We start from the raw sequence: 16026 nt of genomic DNA on the forward strand, positions 1-16026 counted from the left end.
GTGTCCATTTATATGCACCACTGATATTTCTCTAGGTAAGAGTAGATTGGTTAATACTTGTTTCACCAATTCCCCATGAACCAGTTCTTTTCCTTTGCTATTGATTAATCCCCTTTCTTCCCAGATCTTTCCAAAGGTGTGGACTACCCCAAAGGCATACTTAGAGTCAGTGTATATTGTACCATCCTTTCCTTCTAATAATTTGAGGGCTTGATTTAGTGCATACAATTCACAAGTTTGAGCTGACCACTTATTGGGCAATCGGCTAGCTTCTTTTACTTCACAAGTTATCCCATCCACAACTGCATAGCCATTGTGCCTTTCTCCTTCTAGGACTTTGGAGGATCCATCTATGAACAGTCTTTCCCCCGAGTGCAGGGGAAGATCCCTTAGGTCAGGTCGGACTCGAGTTTGGTATTCAATTAGGTCTAAACAGTCATGCTCAGGGGTCTCTACTTGCTCAGGCCCCTTCCAGAGGAAGGAGGCCGGGTTTAGGCTATGATCTGTTGTTAAGACCAAATCATCTTTTTCCATTAGGATTGCTTCATATTTTAAGATTCGAGAATCAGTTAACCATTTCCCTGCCCTTTGAGACAGAATAGTTCTCACTTGATGAGGAGTACTAACTACTAATGCCCCTCCAAAGGTTAATTTCCTGCTTTCTTCTACTAAAAGGGCAGTTGCTGCAATGGCTTGAACACACCCAGGCCACCCCCTAGAGACTGGATCTAAAACCTTCGAAAGGAAAGCCACCGGCCTTCTTTGGCCTCCCCAGATTTGGGTTAGGACCCCCAAAGCTGTTCCCTTATCTACTGTAACAAACAGGTGAAAGGGTTTTTCGAGGGAAGGAAGTGCTAGAACAGGAGCTTGCACCAGTGCCTGCTTGAGTTCATTTAATGCCTTTATTTCCACTTCCTCCCATTCTATCTTGTCAGGCTCTTCCTCTAGTAATTTTTGGTATAGCTCTTTAGTTCGAGATGCAAAAGAATCTATCCACAATCTACAGTACCCTACCAATCCCAGGAATTTTCTTAGCTCTCTTTTTGTTTGAGGAAGAGGCAACTCTACTATGGCCTGGATTCTTTCTGGATGGATTTTTCTTTTTCCTTCACTTATGAGGTGGCCTAGGTACTTAACTTCCCTTGCTACAAATTGCAGTTTACTTTTAGATACCCTTAATCCTTGTTCCCCTAAAAAGTTCAGTAGATTTTTCGTAGCTTGAGCCACCACTTGCCTTTCTTTACCTGATATTAATAGATCATCTACATATTGCAGAAGGGTGATTTCAGGTGGGACTGGAAATTTTTCCAGTACCCTCTCTAACTCTTGCCCAAAGAGATTGGGGGACTCCGTGAAACCCTGAGGTAAGACCGTCCATCTGTATTGCTGCTTTCGCCCATTGAAGGGATCTTCCCACTCAAAGGCAAACAGGTCTCTACTTTCTGGATCAAGGGGACAGGCCCAGAAGGCATCCTTTAAATCTACTACACTAAACCACTTATGATGGAAGGGAATTTTACTCAGGAGAGTGTAAGGATTAGGAACTACAGGGTGTCGAACCTGGACAATTTTATTAATGGCCCTTAGATCCTGCACCATTCTCCAGCTACCATCTGGTTTCTGAATGGGGAGAATGGGAGTATTAAAAGAGGACATACAGGTTTCCAAGAGTCCATCCCGAAGGAGACCCTCAATGATGGGTTGGAGTCCCTGTCTTCCTTTAAGAGGAATAGGATATTGTTTCTGGCACACGACCTCCCCTTCCTTTTTTAACTTGATTTTAATTGGGGGAATTTGCAACCCTCCCCTGTTTCCTTCTTTTACCCATACCTCCTCCTTAATGTCTCTTTCATCTTCTTCAGTGAGCAGGGCCAAAACCTCAATCCGTCCATTCCTTACCTCTAAATCCAGTCCCATAGGTATTATTAGGTCTCTTCCTAATAAATTACTCCCAGCTTCTGGGATGTGCAACAAGGGAGCTATGATTTGATTATTTTCCCAACAAATGTTGGTAGGTTCAAGAATGGGAACTTTAAATCCCTCCCCTTTTACCCCTGTGACGGTGAGGGAACTGCCAGAGAGCCTGGCCCCCTTTGGAAGATGATTTACAGAGGAGCAAGCTGCTCCAGTGTCTACCAAGAATGTAATTTCCTCTTGATATGGGCCCACCTTTAAATTTACTAAAGGCTCCCGGTGGGCTTCTGAGATGAGGAGCCTCTGACTCTCCTAGTCTTCAAAATTCATTAGCAGTATAACTCGACCCTCCTTCTGTAAGTCTGGGCACTCCCTTTTGAAATGGCCAGGCTTTTCACAATGATAACACCCTGCAGAGTTCTGCATTTTCCTTGCTCCTTTTTTTAAATCAGCCCAGCCCCCTCCCCTATCTCGCCTCTGTCTGCATCCCCCATTTCCTGTTTCTAATCTTTTCTTGACCAAGTGGTCAACAGTGGCTATCATGACTTTAGCCTGCTGCTTTTGTTTTTCGTCCTCCCTTCTTACAAATACTTTCTGTGCTTCCCTTAATAACTCCTCCAATGGCTTATTCATCCATCCATCTATTTTCTGAATCTTTTTCCGAATATCAGGCCAAGATCCCTTCACATAGCTGACCTTTAACATTCCCTGGGCTACAGGGTCATCAGGGTTCATACCTGAATATTTCCTTACTTGTTCTCTCAATCTTTGTAGATAAGCAGAGGGAGACTCATCTTTCTCTTGATTTACCTCAAAGGCCTTATCCAAATTTTGAGATTTGGGTACCGCCAATTTTATTCCCTCTACAATGAGGTCTCTGAGATCCTTCATTTGTGCCCTATCCTCTTTATCATTATTATCCCAATCAGGGTCAGTATTTGGAAATTTTTGCTCTGCTGCCATCACCCCTTGCCCTGGCGGGTGTTGCCTTTCCCATTCTTTCATAGCAGCCCCTCTTATCATTCCTCTCTCCTCTTTTGTAAAGAGGATGTTTAATATGGACATAAGTTCAGACCACGTGTATAGGCTAGAGCCTAGGAACTGATCTATTTGCTCAGCCAGCCCCATTGGGTCCTCTATTAGCAATTTCATCTCCTTCTTAAAATTTCTTACTTCTGCACTCGTTAATGGGGCATTTACATACCCGACTTCCTTTGGCCCCATAGGCACCTCCCTCAAGGGGTAAAGGGATTTAACGGGGTGATGTTCCCTTACTCTCTTTCCTTCAAGAGTTTTTGGAAATGGAAAATTCTGTACATCCTTTTTGCACTGTATTAATTCTTTCCTCAACCATTGATGGGTCATATCTGGTGGGGCAGTTGGCGCCGATGGGCCTCCTGATTCCCCTGGAACCTGTGCGGACCTTATTAGGTCCTCAGACTCTAACAATCTCTGCCCTGGGGGAGGAGGGGAATAGTAGGGAGGAGGAAGGCTTAATAAGGGGTCCCAGGGTTTAGAGTCTACCAACTCATCTTCCAAGTTTGGGTTTTTATCTTTCACAAGGTAAAGGGGAGTTTTTTTGTTCTTTAGCCAGCACGTGGCATAATCAGACTCCTCCTTAGAAAAGGGTTTCTTCTCATTAACATAAATTACAAGGTTGGCACAGAGCCAGTCCTCCTCTGACCCATACTTTGGCCAGAATACGTCTGGTGGTGAAATGCTTTCTTCAGTCCAAATGTAACAACAGTATTTAATCATTTTCTTTTTGTCCTTTCCCTTGGTCCGATCGCTATCGGTCCAATATTTTAACATCCTACCTAGTGGGCTATCTGGAGGGATGTCCCCGAGGGACTCTATAGGTGCCCCCTTTTCTTCTTCCCCGGCCGGCCAACTGCCTCTATTTCCCATCCTGAGTCTTGTCTGGGCTTCTTTCTCTCAGTTCCTTTCGCTTCGTCTGTCTCTGGCCCTTTCCCTCGCGGGAGAAGGGAACCGCAGATTGAGACTCCGCACTCGCTTCGTGCAGTATGTCGCACGTCTCAGTCACACACAAGCAGCTCCAGACTCATCAGGAATTCCCGACCACCAAGGCAATATATTACTTTCCTTACCTTGGTCCGTGCACGGAGTTGCCTGGTCAAACAGAGGCAAGCCCTTTCCCCCTTTTCTCATCCACAACCGGCAGATCCAAGCGTCTGGTCTCGGGCCCTTTAGCTGCCGGAGATGGGCCCCCAATGGCGGAGTCCGAGACCGCTCAATCAGCGGGGCGCGCCTTCCCTTTGTCCACCTCGGGGGTCCCCCTCCGAAGCTTTGGATCCCGGACGAGCCCCCAAGTTGTCGGAAATAAAGCGGTGCCTGTAAGGGAATAAACGCTCTCTCGGTTCTGGAGGAGAAAAGAATTTATTTACAATCTTGCAAGATGGGGCGTCCAGCCAAACACGCGGGAGGCTGGCGCCCCAGAGGAAGAGAATGGCGATGTTTAAATCTCCTACTCCTAATTCGCAAGTCCCTCCCCTGTTTCCCCATTGACTGGGTACTACAGAGGTTACAGCCTATCCGAGAACACTAACTAATTCATCTTTTGAGATTTTAATTTGTACAGCCAATCCCAGAGAGCCAACTAGCTCATTATTGAGATTTTGAACTGATTAGCCAATGCCCCCCCAAATTTTTATTTTTTTGCTGTGAGTTCCCGCCTCTGATACTACCTCATGTCTCTTTACATCAGGCAGATTCTCTCTTCTCTTTGTCTGGGGCTTGTTTAAACTGGTTTTGCCTCCATTTCCCTTATTCCATGCTGTCTCTATGTGAAAACGAAACTTATTCCTTTCTTACAGTCAGCATCAGAGAGGATCGGGGGCAGAACTGAAATGAAGGCTTAGACTCTTGCAACAGCCTTGAATCTCCGGGAACACCTGGGAGGTTTGAATATTAAAGCTGCCCTGCCTCCCTAGCCACCTGGACACATGCCCCACATTCAGGGCAGATGGCTCTAGCAATACACCCAAATTGAGTTCACCAACTGAACCCCACAAGAATCATTTCCCCACACACAACAAGAACAAAGTTGAGAATGGACTTGAGGGGTATAGGTGACTCACAGATGCTGTCTGCTGGTTAGTTAGAGAAAGTGTACGTCACCAACTTGTATTTCTGAAAAATTAGATTGGTATTTTTTTTTTTTAACAACTTGAAAGAACCCTATCAAGCAAAGCAAATGCCAAGAGGCCAAAAACAACAGAAAATCTTAATGCATATGATAAAACCAGATGATATGGAGAACGCAATCCCAAAGACCCAAATCAAAATATCAGAAGAGACACAGTACTTGGCACAATTAATCAAAGAACTACAATCGAGGAATGAAAACATGGCAAAGGATATAAAGGACATGAATAAGACCATGGAACAGGATATAAGGGACATAAAGAAGACCTTAGAAGAACATAAAGGACCACGCGCAGCGGCAACTGAGGCGGGAAAGAGGACGCTGTGGGCGCTGCGGTGTCAGGGTCCGCCTTCCTGGCTGCACCCGTAGGAGAGGAGGTGGATTTCAGGATTCCCGTAGACTGGAAAAATCTGCTCAAAACCGCTTGGCTTGCAGGGGCTGGGCCGGCAGCACCGGCGCCGCCAGACGCAAGCTTCCGGCGCTTCATCTCAGGCCGGGAACTGTAGCCCGAAGGAATGAATTTAAGTATTTCCAAAGAATGACCAAAACTTCTTCAGTAGAAGGTGGAGAAATAACAGAGTAAACAGGAAAACAATAAAGGAGCACAGAAAGGAGCACATGCTGCATAACTTTAACAGGACAGATAGAAGGCCCTTGGATTTGGGCTTAGGTCATTGATGACTTAGGACAAGATGACAAGAGCCAGAAGCTAAAAAATTGACACCAACCACTCTAAAGAATCCTAAGTAAACAGAATCTGGTGATTATGGGTAGAAAGACCTGGTTCTCCATCCCTGAGAAGAATCGGCCTTTAAAAGACAGAATTAATTTAGTTCTCAGTCGAGAACTCAAGGAACCCCCACAAGGAGCACATTTTCTTGCCAAAAGTCTGGATGATGCCTTAAAACTTATTGAGCAACCAGAATTAGCAAATAAAGTAGACATGGTTTGGATTGTGGGAGGCAGTTCTGTTTATAAGGAAGCCATGAATCGGCCAGGCCATCTTAGACTGTTTGTGACAAGGATCATGCAAGAATTTGAAAGTGACACATTTTTTCCAGAAATTGATACAGAGAAATATAAACTTCTCCCAGAATACCCAGGTGTTCTTTCTGATGTCCAGGAAGAGAAAGGCATTAAGTACAAATTTGAAGTGTATGAAAAGAACGATTAATATGAAGATGTTTTCTGACTTAATTCAATTTGTTCCCCTTCCCCTCCAAAAATTAAGTACTTTTGCATTAGAAAAAAAGACTTTTGTTAGCTTTAAATCTATGGATAAGCATTGTGGTTTTACTCTCCATTAATCTTAACTAAACTGTATCAGATACCATTTGTGAACTATTTCCTGTTATAAATGCTTTAATGCCTATTCCTCAAGGGTCAGGATTCAGTTCCCAATACCTGCCTAGGGTAGCGTATTTGTCAAGATAGCCCACAGTCAGAGAGTTCCTGATATGAGTTGAAACCAGGACCCATAGAGATAGGAGCTAGACAGATTAGTCCAAAGAGCAGGAAGGGATTACAAACAAAAGAATTATAACTCGTATTTCAAAAGAAAATTGGATCAGAGTAGGGACTGTAAATTATTCTGGGACTGTAAAATAGTCATCCTTCTGAAAAAAATTCTGTTCACTCAAATAGGAAATCAGTGAATTGAGAGATCCACTATATTCAGTAGCCAAGATAGAAGTAGGTAGGAGACTAACTTTGAGGGTTAAAAGAGGAGAAAAGGTCTGAGACCTTTAAAAATTCTGTTTCTCATCAACAGTGAGATTCAAAGAATTGTTACATAATAGAAAAGAATAGGCTGCTCTTTAGAGAAAGAGGTCAATCTAATAACAAGCATAGTGGCTAAAATTAAACTCAAAGAGCTAATGAATTAAGAATGGATATTGCTAGAAACCAAAGTTAGTTTGTTAGAAAATAAGTTTCACAACTTTAAAAAATGAAACTTACAGTATTTTTTTATCCATCTTGTTAGTAAAGATTTAGATTATGATATCCAAGAAAATAACATTTTCAGTGTTTTCTGCATTATAAATTGGCACAGCCATTTCAAGAGTGTAAATTAGCAATATCAATTAATTAAAATTCAAAATTTTCATATCCTTGGAACCAAGAGTTTGCATTTCTAGAAATTAATCCTGAACTAAAGAAAGGACCAAAAGTATTTTTTGAAAACTTTTTTTTTAAACAACAATTTGGAAACAGCCAAATGTTGATAAATAAATATCTAACCAATATATCTATAAAGTGTAATGTACTAGAGTACTTAAAATGATTGAGGTACTAACCAAAAAAATGTCAAAGATTGCTAAGTGAAAGCAAATTTTATATATTAGCCAAAATTTTTAATAAATATTAATATGTGTGCAGGTTTGAATCTATTATGTCCCCCTCAAAGGCCATGTTCTTTAATGAGGACAGACTTAATTAGTCTTTTGATTAGGTTGGAATGTTTGATTAGGTTATTTCTATGGAGGTGTGACCCCACCCATTGTGGGTGGATCTTGATTAAGTCACTGGAGTCCTTTAAGAGTTCATGGAGAAAAGGAGCTCAGAGAAGCTGAGACAGACATTTTGTAGAGAAGCTAACAGATGTAATGCAGAGTTTGCCCCCAGGAGAAGCTAGGAACTGACACAGACCAAGACGCTTGGAGACACTTGGAAAAGCAGACAGAAAGATGTTTGGAGGTTTAAACTAAGAAACGAAGTCGGAGTTTGCCTTAGAGAAGCTGAGAGAGGACCTTCAGATGCTTAGATGCACTGTAGCTGAGAGAGATGTTAAAAGAGACAGAAGCCAGAGGCATTTTGGAGAAAGCCATTTTGAAACCACAACCCAGGAGCAAAGGACCAGCAGATGTCAGCATAACCCAGGAGCAAAGGACCAGCAGATGCTCTCCCAGCTAACAAGTGTTTGGGACGCCATCAGCCTTTCTTCAGTGAAGGTATCTCTTGTTGATGCCTTAGTTTGGACACTTGTATGGCCTTAGAACTCTAAATTTGTGACCTAATTTATAAAAGCGTATCCATTTCCGGTATTTTGCATAACAGCAGCATTAGCAAACCAGAACATTTTTATCTGAAAACAGTGTTGCAGACTGTTGACAGTATGAGGAGTAGGGAAATATTTTTCTCATTTGGGTATTACTATCATGATTAGATTTTGTGTAACTGGTGTTTATTTTCATGAAAAAACTATTGAAGATAAGAAATTGAGCCCCTCATGTTCTGCAGTAAAATTAGGATACAACAACAGAATAAAAGAATTTCCTTAAGTCTTCCATAGAGGGTAAAAAAAAAAAAAAAAAAATAGGTCAAAGGAATCAATCTCATATATTATTTATAAAAACATGACTGTAGTAAAATGTATAAAGTCACACATAGTTTGAAATATTTTATTTAAAAAAAAAAAAAAGCAGAAAGACCAATTAGAATTTCAGGTAAAGGATAATGGTAACTTGGACCAAAGGGAGGGATTGGGCATGGTGAGGAATTGTATAAGTCAGGATATATTTAAAGTAGGGGGTAGCAGGATTTTCTGGTGGGGTTTGATTTTGGTTTTGACCCACTGAATTTGAGATGCCCTTAAGACGAGAGAAGAAATAAAAGGAAAAGAAACTGAAAACAGTAGTGCCATGCCTTCAAAATTATGAGAAGAAAATTTTTTCAACTGAGAAATCTATATAATCACCCAGAATATGATCAATCAAGGGCAAGGGTAAAATAAAGTTATTTTTAACCAAGCAAAGACTAACAGATGTTTCCCCCATGCTCCCTTTCTTGGAAAGCTACTAAAAGAAATGCTCCAACAAAACAAAGGAGTAAAATAAACCAAGAAAGCGCGTGACATGGGATCCAGGAAATGGGAGGGAACAACAGAGAATATTCCAGCTATGTAGCTGGCTTAGAAACCAAAATGTAAAAATGAAACAATGGATTACTTGCTTTTTACAAAATATTAGTAGGTTTTTACAGATCTGGAGCATTTGGAAAGAGGTAAATTCATTGAAGATAAAGCAAATGAGGAGAAAAAAAAAAAAGGAGAGAGGCAGTCATTAATTCCAGGAAAGAGAAAGGTATAGAAAAAAGAAAGTAAAGTATAATATGCTGTTTTTTTCAATAGTAAGTAATATGTACGTAGTCATAAAGATGTGATGACTGGTTAACCCCAGAATCTGGCAACTGTTTGGAGGCAATATGGGGAAGAAAAGTGGACAGTGTTGGTGTATGAACTAAATCCTCGTCTATCATATCAGGGAATCACTAGATAATGTATAAAATTATGAATCAAGAAATAATGTAAGTAATTGTTTTGAGAAAAAACAGCAGAGAAACTGCTGAAAGAATTAAAAGTCACTCTTTAGAGAGTTGGGAGGGATGGGCAGGGGTCTTATGGGTTTTTTAATAAACTTAAGAGATTCTTAAAATACATGTATTAATCTGCGTATTCACCTGAAAAGCTAAAAAATTAATCTTGGGGGAAAAACCATGAAGGTAACTGCCAGACGGAAAAGCTAAGAGGATGAAAAGGACAATTAAGGTGACAGAGACACAGAACAGAGGATTGTTTTCATTGTAAACCTTTTGGAACCATTTGATTTCATTTAACGATCTTCATGTATTTCTCTAATAACAACTATCTTAATAAGAAGTTGAATTAGTTCAAAATAAAAAAAAAAAAAAAAAAAAGAAGAACATAAAGAAGACATTACAAGAGTAAATAAAAAAATAGAAGATCTTATGGAAATAAAAGAAACTGTTGGCCAAATTAAAAAGACTCTGGATACTCATAGTACAAGATTAGAGGAAGCTGAGCAATGACTCAGTGTCCTAGAGGCCCACAGAACAGAAAATAAAAGAACAAAAGAAAGAATGGAGAAAAAAATCGAAAAAATCAAAATGGATCTCAGGGAAACGATAGATAAAATAAAACTTCCAAACTTAAGACTCATTGGTGTCCCAGAAGAGGAAGAGAAGGGTAAAGGTCTAGAAAGAGTATTCAAAGAAATTGGTGGGGAAAACTTCCCCAACCTTCTACACAATATAAATACACAAAGCATAAATGCCCAGCGAACTCCAAATAGAATAAATCCAAATAAATCCACTCTGAGACATATTCTGATCAGACTCTCAAATACTGAAGAGAAGGAGCAAGTTCTGAAAGCAGCAAGAGAAAAGCAATTCACCACATACAAAGGAAACAACATAAGACTAAGTAGTGACTACTCATCGGCCACCATGGAGGCGAGAAGGCAGTGGCATGACATATTTAAAATTCTGAGAGAGAAAAGTTTCCAACCAAGAATACTTTATCCAGCGAAACTCTCCTTCAAATTTGAGGGAGAGCTTAAATTTTTCACAGACAAACAAATGCTGAGAGATTATGCTAATAAAAGACCTGCCCTACATCAGATACTAAAAGGAGCCCTACCAACAGAGAAACAAAGAAAGGAGAAAGAGATATAGAGAATTTTAACAGACATATATAGAACCTTACATCCCAGATTACAAAGACACTCATTTTTCTCTAGTGATCACAGATCTTTCTCCAGAATGGACATAAAACAAGCCTCAATAAATTAAAAAAAAAAAGATTGGATATACTCAAAACACATTCTCTGACCACAGTGGAATACAAATAGAAGTCAATAATTTGTGAATTGTAACTCCACTATTTACTTCCTACATGATATAAAATACACAAACTCTAATGACAAATCAGTGGTTTTGAACTCAATGTAAAATATGTAAGTTTTGACAAGAACGATATAAAGGTGGGGGAATGGAGGAGTATAGGAACATAGTTTATGTGTCCTATTGAAGTTAAGTTGGTATCAAAGAAAAACAAGATTGTTATGGATTTAAGAGTTTAATTTTAAGCCCCACAGTAAATACAAAGAAATTATCAGAGAATATGACCATAGAGATGAAAAGTAGAGTATGGGTTAAGAGAAATGGGGGAAGGGGCAATGGGGAGTTAAGAAATGAGTGTAGAGTTGCTGTTTGAGGTGAAGGGAAATTTCTAGTAATGGATGATGGGAAAGAGATAGCATTACAACATTCTAAAGGTGATTAATCCCACTAATGGAATGCTAGGGAAGGGGTAGAATGGGAAGATTTAGGCTGTATATATGTTTCCACAACTGAGAAAGAAAAAAAAAAGGACAGTCTAAATAGATGACAATTGAATGCCAAGGATGATCCTGGATGGGTTCTGAGGATGGACGACAGGAGGCTCAAAGGGACACAGTTGAGACATAGGGGGAATAAAAGGAAATATAAAATGTATGCTTTGTATCGATGTTGAATCTCTAGTACTTCTTAGCTGCATTTAATGGGATTGCATAAAAGAATGTTCTTGTTCATGAGGAATTGTATATGTGAATTATAGTGTTTGTTCAAGGATGTGTGCAGCTAGCTCTCATACGTTCAGAAGACAGAGCAATAGATGATGGATGATAGGGAGGGAGGGAGGGAGGGAGGGAGGGAAAGAAATACTGATGTGACAGCATGTTAAAGTTGGTGGATTGGGGTATCAGGGGAGGGGGGTCAGGGTATGCCAGAGTTCTGTGTATGGGGTTTGTATTGTTTTTGCAACTGTTCCTGTAACTTTGAATTTATTTCAAAATAAAATAGAATTTAAAATAAAAGAAGGATATACTGATACGCAGCCATCTCCAAGGTAGATTTTTAAGTGGAAAAAAATAGCTACAAAACAGTGTATATATAGTATGCTACTTGTATTAGTTTTCTATTGCTGTCTAACAAATAATCACATATATTGCACCCTAAAACAACTACAAAGTTATTAAATCAGTTTCTGTGGGTGTGGAATCATCTGGGCATGGATTGTTGGGGTCCTCTGCCCGGGGTATCTCCAGGCTGAAACCATGGGGAGTTGTCTGGGGCTGCCATCCCATTTGAGGCTTGGGATCTTCTTCTGAGCTCCCATAGTTTGTTGGCAGAACCCAGTTCCTTGCTGACTGTCAGCCAGTAGTTGCTCACAGTTCCTAAAGTCCACCCTAAGGTCTTAGCAAGGTGGCAGCTTCCTTCTGCAATACCAGGAGGAGAATCTCCCTCCAGTCTGCCAAGGTGGAGTCTCATATAATGTGACCTCATCACGGGAGTGATGCATCATCAGATTCCATCTCTCCCACACTCACGGAGGAGATGCCCAGGGCATGTTCACCAGGGGGCAGGAACTCTGGGGGCCATCTTGGAATTCTGCCTACCGCACCATTGTTTATCATTAACAAATAGGACAAACAATGCAGAATGTGCATAAAATAGTTCTGAAGGAGTACAGGAGGAACTAAACCAGGGCTGCATCTGAGGAGCAGCACTGGACGATGAGAACAGAGGAGGGGGACATCTCTATGTGTCTACTTTATTTTTCTGTTTGAATAATTTTTTTCACATTCAGGTTCTATCTAAGTAGTCAAACTAAGTAGTCCATTATAATAAGAAGAGCTTTTGAAGGTGCTTCTCTAGGAAAGGAGAGTTGTCCTCTCAGGAGCCCACAAGTACAGCCTTGAGCCAGTGCCAGAGAAGACGTTGCTGAGGGTGGGTGAGTGGCCACGTCCCCTCCCCAGTGGGGCTTGGACCTGAGTCTGGACAATACTAGCTCTGAGCAAGAAAGAAAGTCTTGAGACTATTGGTGTTCCCATCCAGGAAAGGAAGAGCCTTAAATACAAACCAAATTAATAAAGTAAAGCAACAATTAAGATGTGCCTGCATCCATCAGATCACCAAAGCTAGTTAAGAAATACCTTTGATGATCAGATGCCTTATTTTTATGTCTTCTCCTAACATGTAATTCTTATGTCCAATTACATTTTTTAGATTATTTATTTTCCCTCCCACCACATGGTATGAGATCCAACTAGGCTGAACCGAGAAAATACGTACCCTGGTCTCCACTATCCTTATTTTATTTAATTTTTATATTTTGTAGTGGATTATGCCAAGGATAAGAAAATCAAGCACACTGTCATTGTAGAAAGACTATACTTGAGTCTTTCTGTGCCTCGAAACATATCCTGTGAGGTGGGAGTGGGGTGTAAATCTAATCACTCGTAAGAAATAGGGATTTTGATAACTCTAACATAAAACAAGCATCCGATAGAAGGATGCTCAGAGAAACTTTTCAGGATGGCTGTTCTTGGTTTCTGTGATCGGTTGAATTATGCACCCAACAAACACAAGTTCTTAATCTTAATCTGCATTCCTGTGGGTATGAACCCGTTGTAAATAGTCCCTATTAAAGATGTTACTTTTAGTTCAGATATGGCCCAGCTGAATGAGGATGGGTTTTAATCCAGATTGCTGGAGCCTCATCCAGAGAACCAGGAATTCACAGAAGTGAGAAAGGAGAGGACATCGCCACGTGATAGGAAGCAGAAATACAAGCCAAGGACCCTCAAGGATTCCCAGCAGCCAGCACCAGGATGCTACAATCTTTGGGGAGAAAGCAAGCTTTGCTGATATCCTGATCTGGAACTTCTTCCAGCTGCAAAAAACTGTGAACCAATAAACTCCCATTGTATGGTATTTGTCAAAAGCAGCTCAGGCAAACTAGGACAGTCTCTGTCAAAGACGACAAAAACTCGTGCCTGTGTCTGTTCTTCTTCCAGAAGACACTGATTGGATGTGAGTGAGTGGAGGAAGCATCAGGAGGAGCATAGAAAGTGAAACAGGAAAGGAAGGAAGTCAATAAAGAAGGCATTGATGGGTAGGTTCCCGCTGTGGTCAATGGGGGCTCCTTCCCTCTGAGGACTCCAGGGAGATGGGGTAGAACATGCACATTGGTTAGCCCCCTGCCCAGGAGGCACTCCCAGGGAAGGGGTTATTAACTTCCTGGCTTGTCACCCTTGAAGTCCAGAATGTGCCCCAGCCAAGAGGAGCAAGCACTTATGGATGGGAGCCATCAGGGTGGTATGCGAGCATGGGGAGTGCTGAGGGGCTATGGGCAAATCCTCAACACCAACACCCCCACACCTACAGATTGAAAACAAAAATTCTCCATCTTGGCTGTCATCCAACCCAATGCTTTCATAAAGTGGCTGGTTTGGGGGGGCTGTAATTCATGAAGGAAGACCCCATGCAAAATCAAAAGGCCCATACCAACCCAATTCTGCTTCGTCAAGGAAGAAGTAAACAAGGTGATCATTTTGTTCAAAGAAGATGAAACTGCCCTTCATTCTCCTAGAATTGCCAGGACATGCCTCGTTCAAACCTTTGCAGAAAAAGGTGCTTTAGGGAAGAAACGCCTCACAAAAATTGAGGGGCTGTACATTTTTCTATTTCTGTTTTAATCAAGAGGAGATTATAAATTGTCCAAGGCAAAGGTGGTTCTGAGATCCACACCCTGAAGCTGTGGGGTAGTAGCACAGGGAGCTTCTGGGGTGGACTTTCTATGTCTGCAGCAAAGTCACAAGGCCCAGATGCAATGGCCTCTCCAGCCCCAGGCTACAGTGAGACAGTGGGGAGGGGGGACCCCCAGGTTCTTTTCTTGGCAGCCTGCCAATCTTGGAAAGGGATACATTAAGTACTTCTGTCAAGAAGGATCCCAGCTGCTCTGTAAACCACAAAATAAAGTTGTCAGTCATCCTGACTGGATGAAACACGGCCCCAAAGGTACAACATCTGCAAAATGTCACGGTGTGCTTTCCTGATAACCTCCACCGAGCATCCCTGCAAAGTTCCCACCACTTCTTTTGACACCTCCTGCCAGCAGCTTGGCGCCATTCTCTTAAAGAAACTTTCCTTCTTCACCTTAATCGTGAGAATTTGGGGTTAAAAGCAGTCGTTCCTGCAGACACCTCCTGCAACTGACTGCACTAAATGCAACATTTTGCAAAATGCTATGATGAATTTTGTGGGCAAGTCCAAGGTGACAGCTGGTACTCTATTTTTAAAATGATAAAGGTATTTGCAGAAGGAACATAGCATGCTGTTTGGGTCAGAAGCTGCACTATTTACTATTTCAGTAGGGAAATAAGTTTAACAATGAGAAGAACTACTTGGAAGGGATTGGTGAGGAGATTCACTCTAATTAGGAGACAGACGATATATCAGTGTCATCTAAGGAGAAGGCTGGACTCTTCTAGCAGGTTCAGAAACAGCTCACGACAAGCTGAAAATGAATCTCACGCAGACAATTCTTGGTTTATCTTGTCCTTTCCTCGGGTCTTAATAAGTCATTAAGTTTCTTTGGAATCAAAGAAGTCTCCTCATTATGGTGTTCCCATAAAACCAACTTCCTGTTGCTCTGAGAATTGTAGACAATGGCCCCTGATACATGGAAGTTTGAATACACACTGATAAAAATCAGATTTTCTGCATGCAATGGATATTAAAAATACCAAACTTCTATGGTTTTTGAATGTTAAGCAGTGTCCACCGGGGCTGAGGTGGCCTCACAGTGTGTAATACGGTGAGAACAAAAAAGACAGGGCAAATGCTCTCACATCTCACATCTTTAATAATTTGCCTGCTTAGCCTCCAACAGGCTGGGGCCTTCTAATAGATGCGCCGTCCAGCCACGGTTGTTTTTCTTCTGTGTTCCTTAAAGCAGCACCTTCCCAAGGGCCTTGTCTTGTCAATCCACAGTCAACTTGCCAACATCGAGCTTCACGAGAGACACAACCCATCCAACTTTCATTCTAGTTTCCTTTCCAAGACAAACTTAATCCAAATTCAAGAACAAAAGTATTCATATTTGTCCTTGTATGTCAAGGATTACCCCTACTGAAAGTGTTTTCTGTTATCAGCTTGTCAATTTCATTGCTGCTTAATCTCTTTCTTTCTCTTGCTCAATGGCCTCCTCTTACTTTCTCTCCCACTGAAAAAGCAGGGAGGTTTTATTTTCTTCTCTCTCTCTCCCTCTCTGTGTTAAAAGCCTGGCTCAGCCTGTCCACCTGGATGACCGGGACACTCTC

At 41.3% G+C, this 16026-nt stretch overlaps 1 protein-coding gene across 1 annotated transcript; it reads left to right on the forward strand.

Moving 5' to 3' along the window:
- The first annotated feature begins 5364 nt into the window (after positions 1-5364).
- Positions 5365-7099, forward strand: LOC119515565 (dihydrofolate reductase-like). Its single transcript, XM_037811625.1, has 3 exons — positions 5365-5457; positions 5594-5643; positions 5827-7099. The coding sequence occupies exons 2-3, from the start codon at positions 5619-5621 to the stop codon at positions 6252-6254; spliced, it is 453 nt and encodes a 150-aa protein (XP_037667553.1). The 5' UTR covers positions 5365-5457; positions 5594-5618; the 3' UTR covers positions 6255-7099.
- The last annotated feature ends 8927 nt before the right edge of the window (positions 7100-16026 follow it).

This window comes from Choloepus didactylus, chromosome 19 (genome assembly GCF_015220235.1).
Source record: "Choloepus didactylus isolate mChoDid1 chromosome 19, mChoDid1.pri, whole genome shotgun sequence".
NCBI classification, from domain to species: Eukaryota; Metazoa; Chordata; class Mammalia; order Pilosa; family Megalonychidae; genus Choloepus; species Choloepus didactylus.